General features: G+C 36.5%; 1 protein-coding gene across 1 annotated transcript; it reads left to right on the forward strand.

The window, feature by feature from the left end:
- Positions 1 to 33: 33 nt before the first annotated feature.
- Positions 34 to 20,002, forward strand: wdr36 (WD repeat domain 36). Its single transcript, XM_065284527.1, has 23 exons — positions 34 to 310; positions 1,986 to 2,013; positions 2,654 to 2,754; positions 2,924 to 3,041; positions 3,156 to 3,288; positions 6,202 to 6,256; positions 6,439 to 6,571; positions 6,778 to 6,953; positions 7,038 to 7,158; positions 7,261 to 7,326; positions 7,448 to 7,531; positions 7,679 to 7,833; positions 7,905 to 8,019; positions 8,121 to 8,286; positions 11,271 to 11,379; positions 15,857 to 15,936; positions 16,346 to 16,453; positions 16,968 to 17,065; positions 17,525 to 17,670; positions 17,765 to 17,881; positions 18,191 to 18,272; positions 18,377 to 18,564; positions 19,740 to 20,002. The coding sequence occupies exons 1-23, from the start codon at positions 158 to 160 to the stop codon at positions 19,887 to 19,889; spliced, it is 2,682 nt and encodes an 893-aa protein (XP_065140599.1). The 5' UTR covers positions 34 to 157; the 3' UTR covers positions 19,890 to 20,002.
- Positions 20,003 to 20,103: the final 101 nt, after the last annotated feature.

Below are 20,103 nucleotides of genomic sequence, written 5' to 3' on the forward strand. Positions count from 1 at the left end.
ACGAATTGTAGGGAATTTCCACACGGACCGCGTTTAGTGTAACACCGACAACATCCACCGCGTACAGAAATGCGCAGGAAACGCTGTTAAATATATATAAGTGTCGGTGTGTATTTAGTTAATGTTAATAATCTGCGATTGAAAACAAATATCAGAAATGGCTACGGGAAGGAAAGGAAGTGTGATCTTTTCGGGATTCCGAGCCTTGGGACTTTACTCCAATCATTTGCCACACGTGGTTCGCTTCCATAAGAAACACCGTGAGTTCTACGTGGTCACTGCAGTTGGACAGTGTTTTCACACCTATAATGTAAGTGCGGATTAAATGAATGACCGTCGCACAACAGCAGCATTTATTACAAATGTGTACAAGTGATGCAAATTAATTTTTTGTTGTTATTGACATGTAACGTGCTAATATCACGGCATTGTTTTAAGTACTTATTTGTAGTAACTTACCTCTTAAACTCACGGTCGATTGTGTGATCATCATTTCATTGTATCGTCAAAATTCGGTATCATGATATATAACAAAGCGGTGTTGCTATCTTATGTCATCACTGACTGTACCATACTACGGTAAAGTTAACTTTTTTTGTGGGTTGACTGATTTTGGTTGTGGGGTTGGATTAGTTGTCATAACGGTTTTCTACTTGAAATAAAACAGTATTTATCTAATATTTGTGTAATTATAAACATTCTGTTTAAAAGATCATATATTATTGAGAAACTAACTTGCATTTTATATTTATAAATAATAAATGATGCCATCTAAATTATAGTTTTAAGTTTGACTTTATGAAAAATAATAATTCATTATTTATTATTAATCATAAAGTAATAATATAAACAAGAAAAAATGACAAATGAAAATCCAAATAATTCATTATTTATAGACATAAATTGATCAAAACATCAATTGTCATGTCACAGGGATATATACTAAGTTTTGTTTACTCAGTTGCTTGGCAAGTCTATTAAATTTCTAGTTCTCATAACTAAATAATAAGGTAACCTTTTTGTGTGCATGTAAGGGTCTGGTCTGTGATAAAGTTTTGTTAATTTTTGTGAGTGAACCTGTTATAATGCAAGACAAATAGTCAAAAACCTTATATAATCATTTATCTTAATTAATTAAGTAATTAATTCATTAATCAAGGCATAAATTACTTATAACTGTACATTGACCACATAGGTGATGTTTCCATTTAAATCTTCTCCAAATAGGTTTCGGGGAGAACAATTCTGGTTTATCTCTCTATTTCTCTGTACTTAAACCTCAATATTTGAGTCAGCATCTCGGGTCTTGAACCACTAGACCACGCCCACCTTTCAAAATCATATTTTACCTCTCCTTTTGCCCACACCAAACACCTTTTTATGTAACATTTGGTAGAGAAAAACACTGGTACCATGAAACTGCAATGGTATAACGCGGCAATAAAATAATACTTGTTTGACACACAGCTGATCTTGTAACATTGTGTTATAACATAGTTCTTTAAACACATTATTGAATGGAAACTTTTATTTTGTTTGTGCAGCACATATAGCTTGAGAATAATAATCTAATAACTGCATGTTTAATTGAATAAGTTAGTACTAAAATTATATATATCATTTTACAGACTGTATATAGATATTAATGTGCACTGTCCCTAATAAATAAATAAATAATAATAATAATAAAATTGTTATATATATATATATATATATATATATATATATATATATATATATATATATATATATATATATATATATATATATATATATATATATATATATATAATTTTTATTATTATTTTTATTTATTTATTCGGGACAGTGCACATTAATGAACAATCCAACATTACTGTACAGACTGTAAATGAGCCAGGTTATAGCATAAATGCTAATTTTCACCTGTAGTCCCAATATACATATATGCACGTTAATAAACTACATAAAATGGCTTTTTGAAACTGGTCGTTCTCTTTTGGCAGGTCAAGAAACTTGGAATTGTTGCAGTCAGTGAGTAAAGTTTGAATGTTTTTGTCTTTTTTTTTTGCACATAATCAAACACTATGGGGCGATTTCCTGGACAGGGTTTAAGTCTAGTCCCCAACTAAAATGCATGTTTAAAGGCAGGGTGCACAATCTCTGAAAGCCAATGTTGACATTTGAAATCACCTAAACAAACACGCCCCTACCCCAATAGAATGTGGACCTTTTTTTTAAAGACCCGCCCCACACATACGCAACCCAGGCAACGATGTCGTTAGTATGCATGACCCTTACTGCTAATTGGCTACAAGTGTGTTTTGGTACTCGGCAAGACTCCCTTTTCCAAAGCGTTTCTCAAAAATCGTGCACCCCGTCTTTAAGCTGTCTCAACTAAAAACAGCATGCACTGACAAAACTTGTCAGTATATGAGTGCCATTGTTTTGTCCCAATATGGACATCAGTATAGTTTTTATTATTGTTTGTTAGGTACATTTGCGGAAAAAACAAACTACTTTATAGTCCTGTTATAAATAAGGTGTAGTCCTGGATTAATCTAAACCCTGTCCAGGTAACCACCCCTAAAAATTGGAGCAGTGTTGCATAGAGATGTTCCAATGTAATATGTCAATGTGTGATTTAATTTGTTGTCATAATGATGTGCTACAGGCAATTCCCTCCCAGAAGATATTTCGTGCATGGCAGCAGATCGAATGCTTGTCTATGCTGCACATGGAAAAGCTATTTCTGCTTTTGCAAAAAACAAAGAGGTAAAACATTATTTGTTATTGTTGAAACTGAAGTAGCCTGATCAAATTTGTGCAAGGACATGATTCCCAGGAAACACCCATACTCATAAAATGCAAAGCACTCACTGTGGATAAAATCATACACCAAATGCATACATGTAAATATATATTTTACTGGTTTACTATTCAGGTTGTTCACACATACATAGGCCATGATGGTGATGTACATCTTTTGTTGCCTTTTGGAGATCATCTCATTTCTGTTGACAAGGAGAATGTTGTCATCATTTGGGATGTTGAGTCTGAAGGTTAGTTTGTTCTTGTTATTATTTTTGCTATTATTCATTACAATTGTGGAAAATGTATGATGTCTTTCCAGTATAGATTTGCTGTCTTGACTCATCTTGTTAATGTTATTGCAGACACATACTTGCAGATTTCGTTTGAGAAAGTGTCTTTTGAGGTGTCTGCTGTGATGCACCCGAGCACCTACCTGAACAAAGTTTTGTTTGGAAGCAGTCAAGGGAGTCTTCAGTTGTGGAATGTTAAATCAAAGTATGCATCTCTAACAACTGCTATATTTCATTAGTAGGAATGCACTGATAAAAAAAAAATTCAATTCCGATATTTGATTGCTTAAAATGACATCTATCGTACAAACCGCAATTGTAATGTCATTGTCACCCAATTCAAAATAATCACACAGTATGAGTTCTGATAAGTTTTTTGATTACCAAGATATAATCTACCATGATCAACAGCTGTTTTTAAACAATCGACCGATGTCAGATAGTGGAAAAATTGCTTTGACCTGCCGAAACCAATTATAGGTCGATATATTTGTGCATCCCTATGCCAACTTATTTCACTCGTAAAATTATAGTTCACTCAGAAATGAAAACTCTGTCAATATTTTTTCAACTTAATTCTTTGAGTTTCTTGACCACAGGAAAAATCTTTTTATTTAAATGTCAAAGACGCTTTTTGACAAGCATTGGAAGTAAATAAAGTGCTGCAAGGATGATGGATTTTGTATGCCAACCCGGAAGTTAGTGGGTTAATCTTCACAGGTGCATACAAATTTAATGAATTTCGAACTGTAAATGCATTTACTAGAAACATAAAAAGCCTTAAGTTACTTCAAAATTCATAAAAGTGTATTCATTTGTGAAGATTAACTTGTTGGACAAAACGTGTAAGTGTCATAAACTTTTGTTAAACAAAGAGTTAATTTTTTTGCGATAATCCAAAAGTCTTTGGGAAAAATGAACACGCTTTTTTTGAGTCCCGCTAACTTCCGGGTTAGCCTACAAAAATACATCATCCCTGCGGCACTCTACTCACTACATTTCATGGTCCCCATTTACTTTCATTGTAAAAAACTTCGGATCTAGCAGAATTTTCTTTTTTGGATAAAGTAATGTTTTTGCTTTTGTGAATTGCACCCTTATTTAAAGGAACACGCCCAGATTTTGGGAATTTAGCTTATTCACCGTATCCCCCAGAGTTAGATAAGTCCATACATACCTTTCTCATCTCAGTGCGTCCCGTAACTCTGTCTGACGCAGCCCCCGCTAGCTTAGCTTAGCACAAAGACTGGAAGTGAATGGCTCCAGCTAGCAAACTGCTCCCAATAAGTGACAAAATAACACAAACATTTTCCTATTTATATGTTGTGATTTGTATAGTCACACCGTGTACAAATTACAAGGTGATATGAGACACAACGATCTTTTAACAGTATACATACTGGGAACTATATTCTCAGAAGACGAAGCACTGCTACGTGGGCTGAGTGATTTGCTCGCAGCACCCAAGAAGCCCCTGGTGAGGAGCAGAGAGTTCGATCAGAGTTTTGCAAATCACTCCGCCCATGTAGCAGTGCTACGTCTTCTGAGAATATAGTTCCCAGTATGTATAGCGTTAAAAGATCGCTGTGTCTCATATCACCTTGTTATTTGTACACGGTGTGATTATACAAGTCGCAACACATAAATAGGAAAATGTTCGCGTTATTTTGTCACTTATTGGAAACAGTTTGCTAACTGGAGCTATTCACTTCCAAACTTTGTGCTAAGATAAGCTAGCGGGGGCTGCGTCAGACGGAGTTATAGCACGCACGGAGATGAGAAAGGTAAGTATGGACCAGAGTCGTATAATAATAGAGTTACGACACTCACATAGACGTCCGTTGTAAGAATGGAATGCGGAAGTAACAGCGTTTCATGTAGTGACCGGTAGTGACGCATAGTTCCAAACGCAGCACTGAAGCCCATTCATTTCAATGGCACCTGCTGGTAAATCGATGAAATTACCGTTTCTCTTTACATTTTCGGACATTTCATTAATATAGTCAACAGTGATATTTTATGAACTCTGCTGTAGGTAATGATTATCGTTAATAATAACTAGTAAAAATTGTATATTTTAATGAGTTGTGTATAATGTGTGAATAATATAGATTTAATGGTTTAATATTTTATTACTGGTGGCCATCTACTTTATACTTATCTTTTTTATATATTACGAGTAACACTAGGGGGCAACAGCGACAAGCTATATGCCTTATAAGAAAGTCACACTGCTTCACAAAGCTGCTATGTGTTTCATTGTGTTTGGTAAGTAATACGAGTGATGTATCCTCGAAAATCATGTATAATTATATTAACATTTAATGTGTACTATAAATACAATTAAATATGAATTTAGTGTGTTTCTGTTATGCTTCACTGTTACAAATAACCGCGTTGGCGATCTTTTTTTGTGATTTTAATATAGTAAAAGTGTAGGAATTATGTTTTTAGCAGATTGATAGCCATTTATATAGCCATATTTTACTACAAAAATAAAAGATAAACTGTGTTGCTGTAGTTGGTATAGATAACCACAGTTATCTTTGGGTCACAATTAACTGTTTATCTTTATTAACTGATTTACTGTATTTCCATCACTCCCTAGTAAAAAAACGTTATAAACATAGTAAGTATTGATCAATTCCCATTACAAGCTAATATTTATCTAAAATAGCTGAAAACCTATGCAAACAGATTGACAGCCCTGCTTGGTTTGGAACTGTAGAACGTTACATGAATCACGTGACCGCGCGGCGGCGAGATCAAAGCGTTTCGTAACTCTGTTATTATACGACTCTGGTATGGACTTATCTAACTCTGGGGGATACGGTAAATAAGCTAAATTCCCAAAATCTGGGTGTGTTCCTTTAAATAATCTAAATTCCCAAAATCTGGGCGTGTTCCTTTAAAGTGTATGTCAATAATATCAAAATTGTCAGATATTTGAATAATGTATAATTTCTTTATTCACAGTATGTGAATTTCTAATAGTAATAGATCTTTGTGTTATTTGTATGTGAATTATGCATTGCTGTAGTGTTAGAAATCTTATTGAGCTGACAGAAAAAAATTTTTTATTTACACAACATAAAAAATCTGATCTCTCTTAATCTAGCAAACTCCTGTATACATTTCCTGGATGGGCATCAGCTGTTACTGCTCTACAACAGGTTTGTACTGATACCAAATTTTAAGAAAGAGTAGACTGAGAGTAATCACATAGAAATCAGGTTGCAAGAACACCCACTAACCACCCCAAATACCTATTGAGCATTGTGGCATTGCAACACATTGTTAATATAACTAGTAATCTAGTTTCTAATAATGTCTCTCTTGAATTGATTTTGTTCAGACTCCAGCTGTGGATGTTGTGGGTGTGGGTTTAGCATCTGGCCAGATCATCATTCACAATATCAGAATTGATGAAACTCTGATGAAGTTTCAACAAGACTGGGGTCCAGTTACAGCCTTATCCTTCAGGACAGGTAATGTTGTTACACGAAATACTTTGTAGACTACTATCTGATATAAGCATATTATGCAACGCCAAAGTTACTGGTCGAGTTCCTGTGGAGCATAAACTTGAGTCATTTTGAATAATGCATACCTATAATGAAAACCAGAATGACTGAATCCTATAATACAGTGGTAATCAAACACGCTATGTACTAATTTTAATCATGCTGTGCAGACGGGCATCCAATAATGGCATCTGGTAGTCCAGTCGGACACATCGGACTGTGGGATTTGGAAGAGAAGAAACTAGTCAGTCAGATGAGAGACGCTCACACAACTGCAATCGCTGGTCTCACGTTCCTTCACAGCGAACCACTTTTGATTACCAACGGAGCGGACAATGCCATACGGGTTTGTGCCATATTCCTTTCATTTTATGATTGTTTTGCATTGTATTGTATTGGTGTTAATTGGTTTGTCTGCTGCATGGAGTAGGTGTGGATTTTTGATGTTACTGGAGGTGACGGTCGTCTGCTAAGACATCGGATGGGCCACAGCGCTCCACCAACAAAAATTCGGCACCACGACCAGAGTGGCTTGCATATTCTTAGCGCTGGTATGTCATTTAGCGTTGATATCATAATTAAGGTATTATAAGGATGACCAACAAATAAAAATAGATGAAATGTGATTATGCATCGTTTTTTCTTCATCTTAGGTCAAGATGGTACCTTGCAGTCATTTTCAACTGTTCATGAAAGGTTCAACAAGAGTTTGGGGCATGGTAATAACGTTTTCTTGTTAGATCATTATCTCCTTGCCAATGCTGTTGATTAAATATTGTTTTATTATATCATACAGATTTGATCAATTTCTAACAAACTTTTGTTTTACAACACCAACAGGCAGCCTAAACAAAAAGAAAGCAAAAAAAAAGGGTGTGGCGCATGACACTGCAAAGCTTCCAACCATCACTACTTTTGCCTCTGGTATGTTTTTATTTATTTGTGAATAAATCATTTATTTAAATCAGTGTTAAGATCTTTGCACATTGAGTCCGAAATACTTGTTCGAAATTGCACACTACGTGATACGGTATGTACGTAATGCTTGAGCTTTTTTTATCATATATATAGAAACCGCTCGTCAGAGTGACTGGGATGGCATTATTGCATGCCACCGTGGTTTCCTTATGTGCACGACATGGAACTATCAAAAGGGTTCGATTGGTGCTCACAGATTGGAGCCAGAACGTTTCGAAAAGAACCGGGCCCTTAGTGTGCATGCAATAGTAAGTGTGTCAATTTGTTTGTTTACTACATACTGCATAATTGAAACTGACTTTGCCCATACCTTCTTCAGGCTATAGATATCACCTCCTGCGGGAACTTTGCAGTGATCGCCCTGTCCTCTGGACACATTGATGTGTTTAACATGCAGTCAGGTCTACATAGGGGACATTACGGAGAAGACAAGGGTAATTTCTTTTAACATGTGACAAACTTCTAGAGGTTTTGTTTGTTCTGGGAAAATTCTTATTCTAGAATGGTCAAGTGCATGTTTTGTTGTGCCTTGCAGCGCATGCAGGGCCAGTGCGAGGGGTCGCTGTGGACGGTCTTAACCAGCTGACTGTCAGCGTGGGTGCGGACCACCTTGTGAAAATCTGGAAGTTTAAATCCAAGGAGCTCTTACATTCACACAGCTTGCCAGCTGCTCCTGCATGCTCTCTTCTTCATAGAGACAGGTATTACAGACATCAACAAGTAATATTTTAGCAAGAAAGTACAGGAGAAATGTGGCTTTATTTTGTGGTGCAGTGTACATTTAAAATAGGTCTGCAGCATTTCTGATGGTAATGATAAAGAAGAGCACTTGAGTTGAAATAAAAAATGGAAATTCATTTTTTAAGTAGTAAAAGAACATTAACATTTGAAGAAAAGTTGCATCATCAATGAATCATACCACTTGACCTACATGTGATTTTCATTATTTGTAATGGAATTATTTTTCTACCATCAAAAGCAATATAAACGCCGAGTTAGACATAAGGTTAAGGGACTTACAAACCCACATGCGCCTCTCAGACCACGCTTATCAAAAATGGGCAGTGCAGAATGACTCACATGTTCACATAAGATGCAATCTGCAAGTTTCTGTGTTCAGAAACAGATGGACTGAGCACAGCAAAATGGAATAAAAAGTGAAAGCATGTCAGGACCTTTAAAACCACCTTCACAAAACATTTACTTGGCATATAACTAAAAATAGTAAGAGCGAAGCAAGTAATACAACAAAAACGTTCAGCGGGGGTTGATTTATATCACAATTATCCTTTATTCTTATATGATATGGTTGGTAATTTGTTTATTTATTTATTTGAAATGGTTTTATTAAAATGGTATACATCTTATATGTACAGTGAGCAAAATAAGTATTTTAACACCCTGCTATTTTGCAAGTTCTCCCACTTAGAAATGATTTAGGGGTCTGAAATTGTCATTGTAGGTGCATGTCCACTGTGAGAGACATAATCTAAAAAAAATCCATATATCACAATGTATGATTTTTTAACTATTAATTTGTATGATACAGCTGCAAATAAGTATTTGAACACCTGAGAAAATCAATGTTAATATTTGGTACAGTAGCCTTTGTTTGCAATTACAGAGGTCAAAAGTTTCCTGTAGTTTTTCACCAGGTTTGCACACACTGCAGGAGGGTTTTTGGCCCAATCCTCCACACAGATCTTCTCTAGATCAGTCAGGTTTCTGGCCTGTCGCTGAGAAACACAGAGTTTGAGCTCCCTCCAAAGATTCTCTATTGGTTTTAGGTCTGGAGACTGGCTAGGCCACGCCAGAACCTTGATATGCTTCTTACAGAGCCGATTCTTGGTTATCTTGGCTGTGTGCTTCGGGTCATTGTCATGTTGGAAGACCCAGCCTCGACCCATCTTCAATGCTTTAACTAAGGGAAGAAGGTTGTTCCCCAAAATCTTGCAAAACATGGCCCCCGTCATCCTCTCATACAGTGCAGTCGCCCTGTCCCATGTGCAGAAAAACACCCCTAAATCATGATGCTACCCATGCTTCAAGGAGCATTTCACCCGTGGAAACATTCATCTTTATTGAAAGTGTGTCATATTTGTAGTCGAAATGTAACATAAATTTAGAATTTGGTGCCTATTTGACCGAGAAAAGGAGTGTTTGTAGTCTCACCCCCTCTACAAAGATATAGGACTTCCTTCTTTCAATGATGCAAAATGATGATTTTTACATCATTGAAAGAAGGAAGTGCAACACTTAAATCCATATTTCTCCCGTCTCAGGGGAAACAGAGGGAATGATGCACGACCATTCAAAAACATGACCAAACACTTTTAGTGGAATATTGACCAAAAAGTTCTATTTTGGTCTCATCTCACATGACTTTCTCCCATGACTCCTCTGGATCATCCAAATGGTCATTGGCAAACTTTAGACGGGCCTGGACATGTGCTGGTTAAAGCAGGGGAACCTTCCGTGCCATGCATGATTTTAAACCATGATGTCTTGGTGTATTACCAACAGTAACCTTGGAAACGGCGGTCCCAGCTCTTTTCGGGTCAATGACCAGCTTCTCCCGTGTAGTTCTGGGCTGATTTCTCACTTCTCTTAGGATCATTGAGACCCCACGAGGTGAGATCTTGCATGGAGCCCCAGTCCGATGGAGATTGACAGTCATGTTTAGCTTCTTCCATTTTCTAATGATTGCTCCAACAGTGGACCTTTTCTCACCAAGCTGCTTGGCAATTTCCCTGTAGCCCTTTCCAGCCTTGTGGAGATGTACAATTTTGTCTCTAGTGTCTTTGGACAGCTCTTTGGCCATGTTAGCAGTTGGATTCTTAAAGGCTGTTTACACTTGGCATTTACATGCGTTTTCATCGATCAGATCACAAGTGGACGACGTTAATGCCAGGTGTAAACTGTGTTCAAAACGTTTTGAACGCGTCCACTAGTTTAGACTTTAGTTTTTTCCCTAATATGCACACATACCTTAAGAAAGGCTTAAATCATAAAATTTTGATGACTTACGTTTTTCCCCACCACAGTTTTATCAATGCCATCATAGTATTTTTTTTTTGTTTGTTTGTTAATCACGAAGTACAAAGTAGATGAGGAAAACTAGTATTCCATATGTATTCAACGCGCTGCCATTGTTGTTTAGTTGTATAGTAACTATTTTTTTAAATGCCGTTTATTGGGTTTTGGAACCAAACTCTTCATTTGTTATGCATAATATTTATAAATATGCCCTTTTAAGGTACTTAACATATTTTCAAGACATAATTCATTTGGATCTGACATCTTACTTGACTGTTTGAAAAGGACTTTGCTGCACACCAGTGTTGTTGTGTGTAACACAACATAACGTCATGTTAAAAAGTGAATAATGATCTGTCTGTCAGACAAATCCAAATATCGACCGATATATCGGCCACTGCAATCCGTCTAGCACTTATTGTTATATATTGTTAGATTTGTTATGTGCAAGTATACAAATGAAATTAAATTGAAATTAATGCCATTGTTGTTCAGACTATGGCTATTCTGGAAATTTATAAAAGTAATCAAATAAAAAAAATAAATTAAAATCGCGAGAAAGCTGAAAAAGATGTAATTTTGGAAATTTTCCCAACCCTACTAAGGATGGTTTGTTTGACGTTAGTTTATAATTGATGTGTCTTTGCAGTGGAATGCTTGCCATCGCTCTGGATGATTTCACTGTGAACATACTGGACTTGGAAACAAGGAGGATAGTCCGCAGGTTCTCTGGACATCGTGGACAGATCAATGACATGGTGAGATTTAGAAAAGGCTTTCACTCAAACATAACAAATTGACTAAACTACCACTATCTCTGACAGGCCCCTATTGTTTTGTGGTTTGTGGTCGCTGTTGTAACTGGCGAGGCTCATGTGTTAGACAGAAAATTATTACCATTTTAAGATCGTCCTGTGGTCAGCCTGTGACGATAGATGATAGTATTGGGGGTAGGGCTGGGACGATTCACTAATCTGGTGATTCAATACTATCCAGATACTTGTGTGCTGATTCAATACATATTGCAGTTGTGTGGGTATTTCGATTCTTTGTTTTAATCTGATTTTTGTTTTCCTAATAAAGGCTAGACCATTGAAAATACTTGATCATACCCTTAAACAGACTGTATACGAGTCATATTAACAAAAACAATGCATTAGGCCTACATCTTTCTGAATTTAATTTCAGGAGCAGGCAACATAAATAGTGCGTATTTTAAAGTAACTTAAATCATAAAACTATACCAAAACCCTGAACTTGAATGTAATATTCAAATGTGCAACATAAGGAGTAGAAACAATCTCTGAAATAAAATCAAGTGCTATGTTAAACTGTTCCAATAAATAAGCTACTGAATAATGTTTTTAAAATGTAACAACATATCAAAGACTCTAGACAAGTAATATGTGCTACAAACGTCAAACTAAACTAATGCTTGAGAAAGAAAGTGCAGTGTGTGGTCTTGTCTTTTAAAACAAGAGCCAGTTTATTATCGCCATATATAGATATGTATACTAGATGTCGCCTTGGCTACGGCAATTCATTGGAACAAGTGCCGCCATTGGATCAAATGGAGCCGCCATCTTAAAACAGCTTCATTATAGGCAAAGGTGTAACCGAAATAAAATCACCATAAATTGTCATGAATGCGATTTTCTACTAGGGTTTTTTTTCCCAATTGGTCAGATGTATTAAGCATTAAGCATGGAGTCCAAAGAAAATGTAAAGTTTTGATATTAAAGCTCCACTGTGTAGGATCTACTCCCATCTAGCGGTGAAAGTCTATATGACAAGTAACTGAATATTACTTTCTAGCCCCCCCCATTCGGAACGCGTTTTAACTCGTACGGTGGCCCAGCCGTGTCATGCCAAGGTTAACATGGCTTCCAGTAGCTACAAAGCAAAAGCAATGAGAAAAAAATGAACAATTTGCAATGTCCTTTGCCTGTGATCCATCAAAGCACACAGATTTATGTTTAACATGAAAAAAGTCTGATTGTCATGATATGTCCGCTTAAAATCACATACAAAAAGCAACCATGACGGGTTTAAATGGACGCGAATTAATATTATGTCAAAGTACAATGCTTATGTTTTAAGTAAACAATACATGTCCGTGTATATGTAAGAGCTTTCTCTCATATTGGTGAAAAAAGATCGCGCAACTTTCACAAGCTTGTAAAATGAAACGAAAGACGCCCAGATCAGACGCTTTTATCAGAGTATTATGTCAGACATTATGTCAGAGTACAATGCTTATGTTTTAAGTAAACGTTACATGTCCGTTTATATGTAAGAGCTTTCTCTCATATTGGTGAAAAAAGATCGCGCAACTTTCACAAGCTTGTAAAATGAAACGAAAGACGCCCAGATCAGACGCTTTTATCAGAGTATTATGTCAGACATTATGTCAGAGTACAATGCTTATGTTTTAAGTAAACGTTACATGTCCGTGTATATGTAAGAGCTTTCTCTCATATTGGTGAAAAAAGATCGCGCAACTTTCACAAGCTTGTAAAATGAAACGAAAGATGCGCAGATCAAACGCTTTTATCAGAGTATTGTGTCAAACATTATGTCAGAGTACAATGCTTATGTTTTAAGTAAACGTTACATGTCCGTGTATATGTAAGAGCTTTCTCTGATATTGGTGAAAAAAGATCGCGCAACTTTCACACGCTTGTAAAATGAAACGAAAGACGCGCAGATCAGACGCTTTTATCAATGAAAGGCTAAAAATAGCGCTGTCACCGTGTGTTTGTGCTAGAGGCCAGAAAAGATGAAAAACATTTATTACCTCAGATTACATAAATGGGCGGAGAGACGGCGTGACATTAAACCACATGCATGTTTACACTAACAAGTGTTATGCATAATCATGCTAAAGTTAGCCAAGAAACTATAAAACTTCAAGTTTACAACATGGACTGTATAGATGTAAACGAATATGCTGAATTACCTGTGGAGAATATAGAAAGTGCAACTTCAGTGTCCCTTGAGCCCCATCTTGGAAAACTAACTCCAATAGTGACTTTGGTCTTGATGTTTTTCCTGTCACGTTGTCGTTTAAAATCCCCGTTTCGCATCCTTGGCGATTTGTTTTAATGTCCTCGAGAATATGTCTTCAACAGGCTTTCAAATCAAAGCATTAGATCGCAGGTTCATCACGGTGTGCGGTTGTTGTAAAATCCGAAGGTTTCAGCTACGCAGGTCACAGGCTAGATACGTCATCAAGCCTGGTTTATTTAAATCAACTGAGCATTACATTCGCAAGTCATACGCATATTACATCAATTTACAATTAACTTAGAATAATTGTCAGCTTTATAATTGTTAATATTCTGAAATAAGACTGTCTTGATGACGTATACCGCCTACACATGCAACCTACGGAGGCTTCAGCTATCGGCCACCTGAGTGTAGAGTGAAAGCGCGAAAGGCGGAGCTTGAATTTCAGGAATGTCCCTCGTCGGCGAATGTATTTCAAAGATGGAGGCACAACATGGATTCAGCCAGAGAGCGCTTCGACGGTATGCATTTTAAATAGCAGATTCTACACTTACGAGAATACTTTGATTAGTGGGTGGGAAGTAATTACACATGAATGAGCACATACTTTTGAAAGAAAACATGGGTTTTTGTTAAGAATTAACTCAATAAAGCACACAGTAGAGCTTTAAGAAAATCTACTTTTTCTAAATGTAATGCATAGTGCTAGTAGGCCTTACATCCATACGCAGCACAAAAGTCCGTCATCGTCCATGACTTCAAAGTACGGGCAGAGATAGTAACAAGGCCCCTGTTCCAAGATGGTGGCGGTTTTGACGCATGCTTAGAACCCCAATGCGACATCTAGTGTATATATCTATGATCGCCATAAAAATCGGAGGGACATTTGAGACTGCACATTAATGCAGCACCTTTTAATGTGAAGACCCTTAATGCATTCAATTTGTCTCAAGTTCAAAAACATGGAAGGATACAATGTGACACGGAGCTTTTGCAACCAAATTCATAGAGAAACAGAGATCGAGAATCAGAGACTAGAACATCTAGTCGCTGCCCTGCACTGTCTTGCATGTCAATATAACCTCATTCACACAGCACTTTGGTCTCAAAAAATTTCCGTAAAAATTGGCGGAGAGGCTTTTGTGTGAACACAAGCATGTCCCATAAATATTCTGGGATTGCTCCCGTAAAGAGGACCTAGTAACATTGCTGTGACATTCACGGAAAGCATTCTGTGTGCACAAGAGGCAGAAACCATGCCATAAGGGGCGTGTCATAGTGTCATCGCAATCAGAAGTAATGGTACAGCTCTTAAACACAGGTCAACATTCACAACTAAAGAAATGTCAGTAAACTGTACTGAAGCAGAGATCAGGGAGCTCTTCACACTAAAGCTAAGATCATTCATCAACATGACAGAACAGCACATCACGTGCATCTTATTATCTTGTCATAAAAATTTGTGAATGCACGCACAGATTTCAGAAAATCATTGGCAGTATGAATGAACCAAAAACCAAATGATCCTGGACAAATCCTGAATGCAGTTTTCTGTGTATTTTCCGTAATCGCTGTATGAAAGGGCTTATCGGTTGGGGCTGCACACCTACTGGTCAAACGTTGCCATCCAGAAATGTTTTGAGCACCCCAAAATAATGGGCAAATGAAGGCTGTGTGTCATAAATAACAATCGATACGGAAAGTTCAGCCATTCTTAAAATGTATCCACGCTTAATGTATTGACTCTTAAATCCTTGTGTTGAACTCAAAAGAAGAATGAATGAGAATGTTTTTCCAGGAGAACTCAAAGGAAGACCTTAGAGGTTCATTCTGCCTTCTTCCATACCATACAGTCTTTGGAACCATAATACAACCATAGTTGTTTCATAACTGATTTGTGGTAAAATGTATGAAGATTTTAAAGTTGCAGTGAAAAGGATTGATTTAAATAACAATTTAATTCTATGCCTTGCATAAATATGTACCATTTTAAAGACTGGTGCATGGCCTCTTATTATAGCACTTTAATTGAACTTTCTTGTGGTTTTGGAGCTAAACAGCCCCAGTCCCTATTGACTTTTATTGTATATACAGTAAAAGAGTAGTGTAAACATTCTTTAAAACATCTTTTGTGTTTCCATGAAGATGGAAAGTCGTGTTTATTTTTGGGTAAATTGTTGTAAATTGAACACAAGTGTATTGAAGCCTATTGTGTTTTCTATCCAGACATTTAGCCCAGATGGACGATGGCTGATTACAGCATCTATGGACTGCACCATCAGAACATGGGATCTTCCATCTGGCAGGTATGGACTTTAGAGAATGGTAGTATTTGCATTTAATTTTAAGTCTGTGATAGGTAAGGATTTGATAGGTTTCAAGAGAAAGTTCTGCAGCAAACCACTAAAGTAGCCTTTTGAAGCAGGGAAAAAACCAAGCCATTCCAGTGACACCTTTTACACTTTCTAAATTATTTACTTGTAAGATATTTGTGATAACCTTTCATGTATTCAGTCACAAATTGCTTTTAAAACTAACCAGTGAAACCAGTTTTAGAGATAATTATTATCTTTCATACATTGGATATTTAATGGGGATTCCTCTAGCCGTTGAAGTCCCCTCTGGCCTCATTGTTTTTTTTTTGTTTAGCAAGTCCTCTTACTGGTTTCTTTCTCCATTGCTCACCCCTCCCCTTTCTCTTGCTGACTTTCACAGTTTGGTCGACTGTTTCCTGGTAGATGCAGCGGCAGTCAGTCTCAGTATGTCCCCTACTGGGAACTTCCTGGCCTCGTCACATGTCGACGGTCTTGGTGTGTACTTATGGTAAGAGATTGTCTTGCAGATACTGGGCCTGTTAGATCTGGTTATTAGTAATTCAGTTTGTTATTTTACACATTAGCGTTAGATTAGGGCATTAGAATTTTTATATCTAGTAGAACTTTCTGTGGGTATTTGTGAAAATAAAATTATTACTTTTAGTGAGAGTTGATTGAGTTGTGTTATACTCAAGAGTCAAACGCTCAAAACACAAATGAGAGAATTAAGTTTAGACAATGTATTTAAATGAGTCTGAATTATTATATGAGTTATTAATTATAATATGAATTATTAGGGGCTGTCTTTTAGTAAATGTATTGTAAGACATGTCTTTCCATTGTTTGGTTTAGCTTTTAATCTTTTTTTACACTTAATTGGGTGTGCCATGCTATTTTAGATAACCATGTTGGGCAACATTCATTTTAGTTTAATGTTATGATTCATATAATCATTTGAAAATGCTTTGGTTTGAAATGTGTTTTTAGACTTCGGCTATGTTTTTGTGTGTACTTTTTTTTAGGTCCAATAAAACACTTTGTGGTATGGTGTCATTGCGCCCTCTACCTGCAGACTATGAACCAACTGTGATCATGCTGCCAGGGACCTGCCCAAGCAAAGGTGCAAGCACATTATTATAGATATTTAAGTCACAATGAAATTGAAATTATAAACTTACATTTTTTGGGAATATTGTGGTATGTTTTTACAAATTATTTATGGTTGAGATTAATTATTTAAAAAAAAATGATATGCCCTCATAACCTTTAATCAAAACTGCTAATCTCTTTCCCTTTGCAAAACGATCTACGCTTCCGGTCTGAATGGAATGGTGAGAAGGCGGGCCTGGGAAAAGATTGCAGTGATTAGCAAACAGCACTTTCACGATCCAAATAATTTTAACAGATTAATTCAAGTCCCACCCTACCTATATTCTCATTTCAGAAGTCATTTCACTCAAATATGCATTATGACGGGAAAAATAAAACAATCACTACTTCCGTTTCATTGTGACTATGAAGCTTCACAGGATCATGTTGCTCAAGACTGACTAAATCTCATGTATATGTTTGTGTGTAGATACAGATGAAGAGGATATTTTGGACATTGACAGCTCTGAGATGGCTGAATATGTGTCACCAGCACAGCTGGATGAACATCTTATCACACTCTCTCTCCTCCCGGATTCACGCTGGAAGAACCTTCTGCATTTGGATGTCATCAAGGTACGTGTTAAACAAAATACAATAACTAATGGAGATCTGTTTAAAGCTGAACGAAGTTAACTTAATAATAATTATTAAAAAATGTTGCCCTTAGAAAAGGAACAAACCCAAAGAACCTCCAAAACTGCCCAAAGCTGCACCCTTTTTCATTCCCACAATTCCAGGGCTTGTGCCCCAGTTTGCTGTCCCTGACAAAACCACAGAGGAACAAGTAAGCTCTCTTTATATGGTATCTTTCTTGAGCTTAGTATATTTAAATGTGTTATTTTTGGTTTCCACACTGGCATTTTTGTATTTAAGCATGTTTATGTGGTATATCTTGCAAACATAAACGTTTACAGTTCTGTTTGGTAACACCTTACAGATGTGTTCTAGTTTAGCACTGTGTTTATTTGTGTGAATTATTTGTAATTATTGTGGGTCCCGACTCCCGACCCACAGTTTGAAAACCCCTATATACTCCATTTAAACTTTCAGCTCTAAGTGCAACACCTATCTCATTCACCTTTCTTTCTCATAGTCTAAAGTTGTCAACTTAGGAGTGTTGTCACAGAAGTCCACCTTCTACGTTCAGCTTGAGAATGCGTTAGACAACAACTCGTGTAAGTCCAGTATGTTGTTTAAAGATGTGATGCATTACATACGGATGATGACCGTGGTAGAGATTGTGTTGAGGGTTGAATGTGTTTTCTTGGTGCCATGACAGATGAGGAGCCAGTGAAGCTGTTGAAGGAGTTGGGCCCCTCTGCCATCGAAACAGAGTTAAGGGGCTTGTCTCCAGAAATGGGTGGAGATGTCAGCGTTATGCAAAGTTTCCTTAAGATGATCAGCAGCGTTCTTCAGTCTAAAAAGGATTTTGACCTGGCTCAAGCCTGGCTAGCATTGTTCCTTAAGGTACGGGATGAGACTTTAAGACCTTTGTTTCTGTACAATTACATGTATTTTTTATGTAAACTAGCCGCCTTCAACATTGGTTTGTGGCGGTACTGCCATTATATATTTTTTTTTATTTCAAATGTTAACATTGTGTAACATTTAAACATGATTTAATACATCATGTAACAGGGATCTTCCAAAGGAGTGGCCTAAAAAAGATCTATTATAACATAAAATGAATATTACGTTATAAAAACAGCAAAACATGTCGTTTCACAAAGTCCTGTAGTTTTAGTTAGGCTTTAGGTTTTTCATAGTGCTTAATTTATTTCAGTAGCTAATATTGATGATAAGAACAGACTGATATTTATACTAAGATGTACAGACTGTATATACATATTGTTGAAATATAATAAATATACTTGCACGCAAGATTTGTACAGAATTCCCACAGAAACATTAGAAACAACTTGAAGTTTAGATTGTAAGCAGCAGATGGCAGCAAAGCATATAATGCAAGTGTTTCCCCCTGGGGGGCCCACTAGGGGGTCTAAAAATGACTTAAAATTATTCCAAATAATACAAAACAAACAATAAAATAAGCTAATATAGCTAAAACTGTAGTTTTAATTAAAGTTTGGATATTTTTAACGAATATACTTCTGTCATGTTACACCAAGCTATAGACGATTTCAGCAGTAACGACATAAACAAGCCATTTTTGTGGTCAGCACGCAATTTCCTGTAAACTCTGCAAAGAATAAATAACAACAAGTACTTTACATGTAATTTATTTATATAACAAGCAAAATAAACAACATGTAGATTAACTAGGAAACCAAAACACATGAAACCGGTAAAGTAAAGTTCGGACCAGATGCGTATCGTGTCACTGCACGTGCGTCCAATGAAACTGTCTATGCTTTATTTGGTAGAAATTATCAGTTGGGGAGCTTGAGCTTTTGTATTGGGCAATAAAGGGGACCTTGATGAGATGGTTTATTATCCTTCTCAAAATGCTAGTAATAAATGGCCTAATTATATTCTAGACAGCATATTTAAAACACGTTTTGCCAGTATATATGCCACTCTATGTCCTAATCATAATTGTAACATCTAAAATGTGTAATATAAATTGTCATGTTTTGGTTTGTCATTTGTGTTTCACTTAGAACTTTGTCTTTGTGTTTCAGCTTCATCTTCGGTTAATTGCTGAGCACCCTGACCTGATGGAGGAGGCAGAGAGTTTGTCTCAACAAGTGAAGGAGTCGTGGCTTTCCCTGCAAACACTTTTACACCAAAACCTCTGTTTATTGTCTTATATCAAGAGCGCACTGCTTTAGAGTTCCTTTTTGTGTTCTAGGTCATTTTCATTTATACAAATAATTTTGTATGTTTGTATCATACTGAATTTTCTTACCTTATACTGGTAACAAATTAAAAGTATGTGAATGTGTATTTGTGTTTTTTTACTTAAGATTATAGTTTGGGAAGAGGACATGTAATCATGGCGAACATACAGTACTGTGCAAAAGTCACCACCAGACTTGTTGTGTT

The sequence above is a fragment of the Paramisgurnus dabryanus genome, chromosome 5 (genome assembly GCF_030506205.2).
Source record: "Paramisgurnus dabryanus chromosome 5, PD_genome_1.1, whole genome shotgun sequence".
In the NCBI taxonomy this organism is placed as follows: domain Eukaryota; kingdom Metazoa; phylum Chordata; class Actinopteri; order Cypriniformes; family Cobitidae; genus Paramisgurnus; species Paramisgurnus dabryanus.